This window comes from Lethenteron reissneri, chromosome 28, assembly GCF_015708825.2.
Source record: "Lethenteron reissneri isolate LAM-NWPU_2019-01 chromosome 28, ASM1570882v1, whole genome shotgun sequence".
Taxonomy (NCBI): Eukaryota; Metazoa; Chordata; class Hyperoartia; order Petromyzontiformes; family Petromyzontidae; genus Lethenteron; species Lethenteron reissneri.
The window spans coordinates 11,175,927-11,187,389 of NC_083806.1; the positions used below are offsets into that span (position 1 = coordinate 11,175,927).

General features: G+C 52.3%; 1 protein-coding gene across 2 annotated transcripts; it reads right to left on the minus strand.

Annotated features, from left to right (window-relative positions):
- Window positions 1–1,044: 1,044 nt before the first annotated feature.
- LOC133348959 (leucine-rich repeat-containing protein 15-like) lies at window positions 1,045–11,201 on the minus strand. 2 transcript variants are annotated; one of them, XM_061562119.1, is made up of 4 exons: window positions 11,009–11,201; window positions 7,260–8,267; window positions 5,895–6,040; window positions 1,045–1,520 (listed from the first exon to the last, which is right to left on the minus strand). In XM_061562119.1, the coding sequence occupies exons 1-4, from the start codon at window positions 11,163–11,165 to the stop codon at window positions 1,362–1,364; spliced, it is 1,470 nt and encodes a 489-aa protein (XP_061418103.1). In that variant the 5' UTR covers window positions 11,166–11,201; the 3' UTR covers window positions 1,045–1,361. The 2 variants fall into 2 exon arrangements, with proteins under 2 accessions (XP_061418103.1, XP_061418102.1); XM_061562118.1 differs by lacking the exon at window positions 1,045–1,520 and having other exon boundaries at window positions 4,998–6,040.
- Between the last annotated feature and the right edge of the window lie 262 nt (window positions 11,202–11,463).

An 11,463-nucleotide genomic window follows, 5' to 3' on the forward strand; every position in this document is an offset into this window, starting at 1 on the left:
GGTAAATTCGCGTAGAAGGGAAATTATAAAATAATATAAATATAAAAAATAAAAATTCTCACGACGTTTCGACTGCAAGGTGTGAAATCCACAGCAAGAACCAAGAATATGAATCCCTGCGGTCACGAAAGCTTTAAATCAAAATGCTAAGTCTCCGTCGCCCCCGTTGTTGCCATCGTGTTGCCGTCGTGTTGGTGCTGCGAGATGCAGGTGGAGGATGATACCATGGCGACGGCGATCCATCACAACCTCCTGCTGGCCGTGGAGGAGCTGTCGCTGTGCCGGATGTGGAGCCGGCCGCAGCCCCCGCGGCCCAAGCTCTGCTCGTCGGCGTCGACGGCGCGGAGACGTCTCGACAGCTGCGAGCTCGGCGGGCACGCCCTGCCGCAGCGTGCGCCGCAAGAGCTGCCTGGCGCGTAACCGTCGCTTGCCCGCCCGAGCTACCGCGCGGGTGGCGGTAGCGCTGACCCTAGCCCCGCCGCTGACCGGTGTGGTGAAGTATGGTTGAACGACCCTCATTGCTGACACGGTGTGGAGAGGCCCTCATCCTGTAGTGTATTTTCCGATTACTCTACCAAAAATAGATTCGTACAGTTGTTTTAATATATCTTCTTGGTTCTTTTGGTAAAGTCACGTAGAAGGGAAATAATAAAATAATACAAATAATACAAATAAAACAATAAAATAATTCTCACGACGTTTCGGCCACAACGCAAGCAGCCGTCCGGCGTTGTGGCCGAAACGTCGTGAGAATTATTTTATTCTGTTTTATTTTTATTATTTTATTATTTCCCTTCTACGTGACTTTACCGAAAGAACCAAGAAGATGAATCCCTGCAGTCACGAAAGCTTTAAATCGAAATTAGTTTTAATATATTCGCACGACTAGAGATTTTCTGGGTAAAGGGCACATTTTATTAATATTATCAACTGATATCTGTTGTCCTAAAACAGTGGTTACATTTCCACATTATTATGATCAGAGGCCTCCTCATAACTAGAACTACTTTCCACGAAGTCGAACTCAGTTTATGAACCGCAATTGATGATGACAGACCCAAGTAGATCTGCCTTCCCCCCCCCACCCCCGTCTAGGATTTGAACTCGCAAACTTCCAATTGACCACAGTGCCACTCGGCAGTTTTAATTTTACGAGAACAATCGCTGGATGGACTTTTCCGATTTCAATTATTCTTCCGGACTTTTATTATTTTACAAAACTCGCGGTAATTGAACACACGCTGTGGAAGCTGGTGCAGTGATGCCGCCCCTCATTGCCTCCTTAGGCTTTCTGAAAGAAAAAAGTCGCTGCTCTTAACTTTATCACGCCGGTCAGTGTGGTTTATGTAGAGCTCCCAAGATCAAGAGCGTCTAATATGAAGCCAGGTCAGGTGACGTGTCTCTTTTGACTTCCTGTATCTTGTCCTGATGATATTTTTGACGTAGTTTCGAACGAATCGCCCACATCTAATTGCTAAACTTGGTTGCGAAGATCGTTCTTCGACTCGCCCGGGGGGGACCTGAAGCGATAATAATTTGCACAACGTTAAATGCTTATACATCACTTGACAATATAGTTTGGTTGTGTCGTGTGGTGCAGTGTCTTTGACGACACGAATTGGCCCGTATCTTTACGTGGCCTAACCCAAAAATCATAAACTACAAGATTATCTACGAAAAGGTGCACGTGAAGTGAATATGTTTTGTTTGTCACCAAACAAACGCTGCTAATTCCACAAACAATTTTTCGTTGTGCCCCGTGTGTAGACGGACGAGCGGACTGTCCGTGCGTGGAAGTGGACTTGGTGGCCGCACTCTGCGTCGGCAGCGGAGCCGGCCCCTCTCCCTGCGCTCCCTTCTCGCCGTGCGAGTCCGCGGCTCCCTCTGTTCCTCAGTCCGGCTACCTCGCTTATGACTCCGCGAGTGAAGGCCGTCCCTCCAGCACGGCCTTCTTCCGGAAGCGGTTCCTCAACAGCGAGCAAGGCCCCAGCGACAAATCACCGCCGCCGTCTCGGGCGCGCGTCGGCAGCAAGGCGTCGGCAGAGCGAGCGGGACGAGCCGCCAAAGCCTCTTCCGCCTATTTCTCGGTGAATACCGTGAGCATGGCGGAGGTGGCTGCGGAACCGGTCCGGGGCGGGCATTGCTCCCTGACGGCGCCGCCAAGTTTTTGGAGAGCCGGCGCGACCGCCGTTCGACAATATTGGAGCCATCGCCGCACCACCGTGACGCCCCGCGGGGAACCACGGGGGGGCAGCGCCGCCACGACGACCGACGAAGCCGGCCACCCTCCATCGCCGCCCTTCGCCCGCCAGGGCCAGTACATGTTGATGCGGCAGGCGGACGCGAGCCGCCACCAGGCCGCGTTTTGCCAGCGGTGCGCGGCAGGCAGTTTCTCTGACGGGCGAATGAGCGACGCAGAGGGCACGGCGGAAACGGCGTGGGGCGACGTCGCTGTGGCGCGCCGCAGCGCCCGGCGAATGAGGCCGTGCGACGCGTACGACACGCTCGCGCGTCGCCCAACGGCGGCCCTCCTCCCGCTGCCCAGCGTCTACATGTTCATGGCTCCCGGAGTCTCCCGTGTTCGACGCGGCGATCGCCGGCCCAGCTTGTTGTCCAGCTCCAGTGCGGAGACGGAGTTGGACGCCCCCGGAAGACGTTCCTCCTCGTCCTCGTCCTCCTCCTCTTCCCTCCCCTCGTCCTCCCCGGCGAACTCGAGCTACGGCGCCGCGTCCCCTTTGAGCGCCGCGCTGGCGCCGCGCTGCCGCGGCAGCGCGGAGACGGCGTCGCGCGACCGGGGCGTGAGCGAGCGCGGCGATGGGGGGGGGGGGCGGCAGGGCGTGCGGTCACTCGTGCCGCTCGACCGATGAGCAAGACGAGCGCTCGCTGGCGCACGTGTCTCGCTAACTTTGCGCGTCCCCTCTCCTACACCCGACGGTTTCAATCGGCGAGGGCTCTGGCCGGTTTCACCGGCGGAGAGAAGGGACTTTCATCGATTTGAGGTGCCCCGCAGGTCTCTACGCGGCCCCCGGTACGGCAAGCGCCGAGGGGGCGCGTCGAGGTTGGGCCGCGCGTTGAGCGGTTTCCTCTCTGTAGCCTCGTGGCGATCTGGTCCTGGTGGTTCGGCGTTGGAGCGAGCGGCTCGCAGTCGGAAGAAAGCGGGAGTTCAAATCCTGGTCGGGTTGTCGATTCGGTCTTATCGTCTCTCCTGGGTCGAATGAATGAGTACTACTTTATGTGCAAGTCAACGACGGTCGTCTAATGGGATAGGCTCACTCGTGGCATAGTTGTCTGGAATTTCCACCACTGGCTCGCTGGGCTTTCCCCGATCGCTGTGATCAAAGCAAATGCAAAGGGCAGAACTTGTCATGATCGCGTGCCAGCACGGACGCACAGACACGAATATAGTCGTCAATAAGACACAAATCCTAACCGTTAGCTTGACCATCTTGGTCAACCACTCGCATTACCTATAACCACAATACTATCCAAGCAGCCATTGGCCCCTACGCCGAACTGCATTTGCCAACCAGACCCTAACCCACACCCGCAGTAGCTAACCAAACACTAACCCTACCCCTACCCCTGACCTCCCAAACGAGCCAACTAGACCCTAATACTAACCTTATTATCCACCCAGCACAGGCCCAGCACCCTAATCATACCCCCACCTCTCTTGCTTCTCCGAGGACATTTTTAATTTCTGTTTTCAACGTTTTGTGCCCACGGCACCGCCGATCGATGGTAAAACCCACCAAGAGACTTGTAGTCCCGTGTATTTTTTCAAGATGTATTTCTCTTTTTTTTACTCCGCCTCTGATTTAGCTAGGAAAAGGGAATGACTAGCTGGCCTAGGTATTGAGTTTATTTATTTTGTTGCAATGTAATGTACTTTGCAAGGCTTTTGGTTTTGTTGCTAAAGTGGAGAATTTAATTCCGTGACGTGGACTCGTTCCTCCCGGTGGCTCTCGCATTCCTGTAATCGGTGCGAATGAGTAATATTTTTTATTTTTTTGGAAACCTTCACAATAAACGTTCCTGAATTGCAAAATATGTCGGCGTTGGTTTATACCCCTGTAACACGTTACAGCGCTTGCGTTAATCTGCTGCTGTGTGGGGCGCAGTGTGATTTTAAAATCGTAAAATTACCTCGGCAAACTACCGTGGGGTGAGGCAAACCGTTATCCAACAGTCGATTAACAGAAGGGATGGAAATATACATGTACAATGGCCACACTTTTTGTCGTGTGCTGTGATTTTTATGAAACGGGTATCGGGTACCCGATTGCGACCTCTGGGATGAAGCCATGTTGCAGGCGTGGGTGGGTTGATTTTAGGAACTTGAATTGTGAGAAGAGACAATACGTTGGGAAATGAGTGACAAACGGTGACTCACCAGTGACTCACGGTCTACCCGTACCTGGCCGCACCAGGGTCGGGTACGGGTAGCCGGGTATCGGGTAGGGTACGGGTATCGGGTACCCGGTTACGACCTCTACTTGAACCCCCCCGGTCTGTCGTCTTCACTGCAGCCACGAGAGGGCGCAACTTGCATCCGCTTCTGGAGCAACCGAACAACGCCGACATGCCACGTGCGCCAACAGGGCTCGTGTCAAGTGAAACAACGACGAGGACGACGACGACCCACGGGCAAGTGCCGGGCGTCTTTCGCGCACCGCACGTGGCCGACCGCGCTCACCGAAGGTGCTGGAAACGCCATCGCCTCGGCCACGGCCACGGCCTAAAACGCTGCCGTGCCATTTTTAACTTTCACATTTGCACCGAACGTTTCGAGGAGCCGCGGGTCTCTCGCTCTCTCGGCACCGTGTCACGAGAAGGAGATACAAAAATTTTTAACTTTGGGGTCGTCCATAAATGACGTCACGCGATTTTGGACGAATTTTGACCCCCCCCCCCCCACCTCGTCACACGGCGTCACAAAGCTCTGCCCCCCCCTCAAATATGACGTCACAAAGCTCTGCCCCCCCCTCCCCAAAATAAAACATGCTTAAAATCGCTTTAAACTATTGTCATTGTAGTGCGTATTTAATGTGGCGCTGCACTCTGATGTTGTAGGAGAAAACATTTATTAAAAAGTCTATTTAATTAAGTAGAACGTGTTGTCTACATTTATTTAAAGTTGCGCATTTTGATGTGACGTCACATTTCTCAAACCCCCCCTCGTCACACATCGTCACAAATGTCTGACCCCCAACCCCCCCACTAGGTGCGTGACGTCATTTATGGACGGCCCCTTTCGTTCAACGATTAACAAAGCAGTCCCGTAAACATCATAGCGTGCGTGTTCGTGTTGTATTCATTAGGGTCACCAAGATGTGACCGTTCTTAACTCACCGATATGTGCCCTCTCTCTGTGTGTCCTTGTGATGTCTGTCTGCTTGTATGTCTGTTTATAGTTTTCTAGTTAGATTTTTGTTGCTATTTCTTTTATACCTGATGATGATTGCTTGTGTTGCAATCGAAACGTCATAATATGCTATTATTTTAATTTATTATTTTATCTTTAAACGTGACTTAACCGAAAGAACCAAAGAAGAATCACCACCCTTGAAACACTCCCCCCGTTTTCTCTACGAATCACACGCCAAACAGCCTGGACTCGAACCCAGGTGTCTCCCGTGGTGTCATCTCGGCCCACCGACCATCTGACCCCACGGGACCACCTCCAACCACAACCATCACGGTCTCGCCGTGCCTCCGCTCGTGCCGAGCTTGCACGCCTTCTTCACGTGGTCCTTGCCCGAGCCCTGCACCGGGGCGCCGCACAGCGGATTGTCGTGCAGGATGAGGATGAACATCCGCTCGACGAGGGCTCGCGTGATCCCCTGGGGCACGGCGCTCAGCTCGTTGTGCGACAAGTCAAGAAAGACGGGCACCTTGACACCCATCTCGTTCACGGCCAGGAGTCCGTCGGGGAGCTCGGAGATGCGGTTGCCGTTCAGGTAGAGCTCCTCCAGGGAGGCGAGACCCTGCAGCAGCTGCTCGGGCAACCTCTGCAGAGCGTTCCCCTCCAAGCGCACCCCTGAAAGAGCCCAGACACACGGGGCAATTCGCCTCGGCGTGAATGGTGGTGGCCTGCGTGTGATACGCGTGTGCGTGTGTGTGTCTTTGTCTTGTGTGGGGGGAGCGGTGGTGTAGTGGTTAGCTCTACGCTGCACTGTGATCCTCGTGACCCGAGTTCGATTCCCGCTCACGATCAACACCGGTGACGATTGTCTGAAACGGTCCTGGGCCTCCCCTAGGTCGACTCGGCCTCAAATGAGTACCTGGTGCGGTGTGTAAACATTGCCACTGCGGAGACAAAGGCGGTCGGAGGTTGTGCTGGCCAATCACCCCCTCGTGTGGCGTTCCGGCCTTTATAGGTGCTCGCTTACAGCACTTGCCCCTACAGTCTGTTGAGGCTACACGGGGGATCTTTGTGTGTGCGCGTGTGTGGGGGAGCGGTGGTGCAGTGGTTAGCGCGCTACGTTAGGAACCCAGTGGCCCGAGTTCGATTCCCGCTCACGGCCATCACTGGTAACGATTATATCTGAACCGCTCCTGGGCCTCCCCTAGGTCGACTCGGCCCCAAATGAGTACCTGGTGCGGTGTGTAGTAAACATCGCCACTGGGGAGACAAAGGCGGACAGGCGTGGTGCAGACCACCCACCCGTTCGTGTGGCGTTCCGTGCTCGCTAATAGCACTTGCCCCAACAGTATTTTAAGGCCATAGGGGGGATCTTTGTCTTTGTGTGCACAGCCCCTCCCCCCCCCCAAGCTGTCTTGTAAAGCTAATAATACTGCAGTAGTAGTCAAGGGTAGAGGTTCAGCCCTGCAATGCATTGCTCAGACCACTGCTGGTGGAATAAGCCTCCACTAAAATCTAGATTTGAAGTTTTTTCTATCTCTCCTCACTTGCTCCTCTCCCCTCTCTAACCTACATCGCCTCTTGTCACGGCAGCCCTTTTGCCCACTTTGAGCAATTGTTTCTTGCTGTGGTTGTCCCACCTGATGATGGACGCTTGTTTTGCGCCCGAAACGTCGTGATTTAATTTATTTTATTTTATACCTACGTGACTTTACCGAAAGAACCAAAGAGTAAGCCTCCAATAGACGGAGCTCCAGAAAGCCCCCTCACCTATCCCCACTACCCTCCCCTGCCAAAAGTGTTTCCTTTCTTTTAGAATGTCATATTTTCAATGGGCAGCACGAACACAGCAGAACGTGATGTGACCTTCATGCACGCGCGCATCGATGTTGACCTTTGAGCTTCGCGTTCTCCACGAATATGTCGGCCGTGATTTCCTGGATGGAGTTGTTGGCCAGGTAAAGCCACTCGAGGTTCTTCACGCCGCAAAGCAGCCCTTGGGCCACGGCGCTCAGGTTGTTGTGAGCCAGGTCCAGTCGAGTGAGGTTCCTCAGTCCGTCGAACGCCTGGCTTGGCACCGACGAGATCGCGTTGAATGCCAGCGACAGGCTCTCGAGGCTCGCCAGCGGCCGGAACACGGCACCGTCGATCGCCCGGATGAAGTTGCCGTTGAGACGGAGGTCCTTGAGGGCGCTCAAGGCGGCAAAGTGCACGCGGCTGATGGACCCGAGACGATTGTACGACAGGTCCAGCGTTTCGAGCTGGCGTAGCGAGCCGAAGACCGTGCCGGGCAGCGCGGTGAGGTTGTTGCCGGAGAGGAGGAGCGTGTCGAGGTTGCCGAGATCTTCAAAAATCCCCGGCGGCAGGGATGCGACGGCGTTGTTGGAGAGGTCCAGGTAGCCGAGCGCGGAGGCGCCCGCGAACAGCGAGCCGGGCAGCTCGGCCAGGCTGTTGTTGGACAGGTCCGCCCAGCGGAGTCGTTTAAGGGGCGCGAGCAGTCCGGCGGGCAGGCCGGCCGCCACCCGGTTGCCGGAGAAGTGGAGCAGGGCGAGGTGGGGCAGGTTACCGAACGAGTCGCGGGCCAGCCGCAGGGCCGCCCGGTTGTCGGCGATCTCCAGGTAGTCGAGGGGGTGCGACCAGCAGGGAAAGGTCAGCGCCCCCGTGAGCAGCGAGCCCCTGACGACCAGCATGTCGGTGTTGTCCGGCAACGTGGCCGGCAGCGAGGTGAGGGCCTCTCCGTGGCAGCTCACCAGATGCTTGGAGCGGCTGCACGTGCACCCGGGCGGACAGGAGATGGTTTGGCCGAGCGAGGGTGACGCAGCTGCCACGGCGAGGACGAGGAGGAGAAGGAGGATTTCTGGTCGACTGGCCATGCTCCCTCTTGACCGTGCACACCGCAGTGCTACGGAGGGGAAGAAGCGTTGGGGGGGTGGGGGTGATGAGAGTGTACATCAACGGCGGCCGTGTGGCGAGAGAGCTCCGCTCGGTTTAACACCGGTGGGCTGAAGTCGTCACTAATTGGCGTTTTGTTTTACGCTACAAATCTCTTACTAATTGGCTGTGACGGGTGGTGGAGGGTTACAACACATTTTTACTTAGGCGATCTAACTCAAAAACCTTTATTATGAATAATATTGGTCGCGAAAGCCTACGTGTTAAACGTAGTAGGAGGCTTTCGCGAACAATATTCATAATATAGGTTTTTTTGGGGTTAGATCGCGTAAATACAAATGTGTCGTTAAACCCGCCACCACCCGACACAGCCAACTAGTAACAGGGTTTGTCACGTAAACAGAACATGCCAATTCGTTGCTCGTCCAGCACTACACCGGTGTGTTGGAGAGCAAATCTACAACATTTACAATCCACTCAGAATCATCGACCGCATCGCAAATACTCCACCGGCCGCCTCTGTCTTCACGCCTTGTTGAAGGAGGAATGAATGGTACGAGACCCACTCTGCTTCGGAACAAACAATTCAGTGGATAACAAATAAAAAAATACTTAATCCGCCGTTATTAATCCATTACGAATGACGAAACGTCAATTGACACTGTGGCCTTAAAAAACTAAAATAATGATAATAGGTGACGTTTCGGGCAATGGGCCATCTTCAATCGCACGTCGAGAGGTCTGAGAGATGGGACGAAATAAAGATTTGGAAGACTGCAACTATGCAGTCCATCTGGCCCTGAGAAGAATTAAGATGTTCAAATGTTTTCCAGATGACCAGCATTAAATTGGCACGTGCACAGCTACCCATGTGTAAGGTATATCGCGTAACCAATACGTGCGCTTCGACAACATTCGCACTCAAAGTTGTTTTCAAAATGTTTCCGGCACATGGCATTGCCTGCGACCCGTGTTGGTGATCTTATCGGCGAGAGGGAGCGGAGTGGCTCGGACCAAAGGGAGGAAGGATTCCCGTGAACGATTTCAAGTGCAGCACGTGACGAGAGATTCAATGGAGACGATTTAATAAAAAAAAAACTATTTTATTTTTTAAGTAAATGTATATTTCAGAGTCCGCTACCTGCTACGTACGCAAACGGCTTGGTGTGTTTTAATAATATTAGCTCAACACATTCCTCAATAACACTGCCTTTAAAAGAAACACTCATTTATTTGCATTGCTATGCTGAAGGGCTTTTGCCTTAAAATGATAAACTTATAACTACAATCTTGACTTAAAGCTTGCGTGACTGCAGGAATTCATTCTATTTGGGTCTTTCGGTAAAGTCACGTATATAGAAGAAAAACAATATGATTTAATTATTTATGGAAATATTATTTTATTATTTTCATTTTAACAAGAATTTTTGTTATTTTATTGTTTAATAATAATAATAAAATTATATCTACATGACTTTACCGAAAGACCCAAAGAGTATATAACTACAATAATAAGTATATAATTGTATTATAAATATATCATTGTAATGCCGCCACTGTTATTGACGATGACGTTGAGTGCTGCTGCTGTTGTTGTTATTCTTAGGTTTTTTCGGTAAAGTCACGTAGGTAAAAAATTTAAATTAATAAAAGTTGTTGTTGTGTTTGTGTGCCACTGCCAGCGGAGTTACCACCAATTGACTCGTTTCATTTTCACTCAGTCGGGATAGTGACATTTTGTCCTTGAGCTTAACAAACACAGCCTCACACACAGACAAAGACCCCCCGTATAGCCTGAACAGACTGTAGGGGCAAGTGCTGTTAGCAAGTAGCGCCTATGAAGGCTGGAACGGCACACGATGGGGGTCAGTGGCCAGCACCACTCCCAGCCGCCTTTGTCTCCCCAGTGGCGATGTTTACTACACACCGTCCGTAACGCAGCGTGCTCACCACCGCGCCACGAACACCCCCACACAGCCACACCAACACTCATATACTAAACGAAAATACTCACCAACTCACACCAACACTCACACACTCTCTAACACTCACCCACTCACCAACACTCACACACTCTCTAACACCCAATCACACTAACATTCACCAACACTCACACCAACCCCCAACAATCTCTCACAACTCACCCACTCACACAAACACTGACGCACTCTAACACTCACCCACTCACACCAACACTCACACACTCTCTAACACTTACCCACTCACCAACTCACACAACCCCCAACAATCTCTCACAACTCACCCACTCACACAAACACTGACGCACTCTAACACTCACCCACTCACACCAACACTCACACACTTTCTAACACCCAATCACACTAACACTCACCCACTCACACCAACACTCACACACTCTCTAACACTCAATCACACTAACACTCACTCACCCACTCACACCAACACTCACACACTCTCTAACACTTACCCACTCACCAACTCACACAACCCCCAACAATCTCTCACAACTCACCCACTCACACAAACACTGACGCACTCTAACACTCACACCAACACTCACACACTTTCTAACACCCAATCACACTAACACTCACCCACTCACCAACACTCACACACTCTCTAACACCCACCCACTCACACCAACACTCACACACTCTCTAACACACAAACACTCACCCACTCACCAACACTCACACACACTCTAACACTCACCCACTCACCAACACTCACACACTTTCACCCCTGTTGCTGTTCCACAGCGGGACTCACCAGGTAAGTCACTCTGCTCCCAAAGGAACCGATCAGAAGAAGAAGCAGCAGCAGCGGCAGCAGCAGAGAGGAACCTCCCGCCCAGATAAACCCCCGTGTGCCTTGTGAATCGGACCAGTGGTTGCACATTAATCCGAGAGACTCCCATCCCACACATTCCGGGAAGCGGTGTGTGCCATGCGCGTCTCGCTGTTTGCCGTGTGCGTGTGTTGTGGGTTTTTTTTTAAATAAAAAAAAGAAACCCCGATACGACGTGCAAACAAAAGTGGGTCCCAGTGATAGTCCAGCTCGGCCTTGCCACGCAGAGTTGGTGAAAATGTTCGCCTCGTTGTGGTCAATACAAGTAAACAGCATTTAAGTAAACAATATCAATGAGACAAAACGCCTCCTTCCCATATCTGTCCATCCAACAACAACAAAAATACAAAAACTGCACCTTTTTTTTGTTTACACAT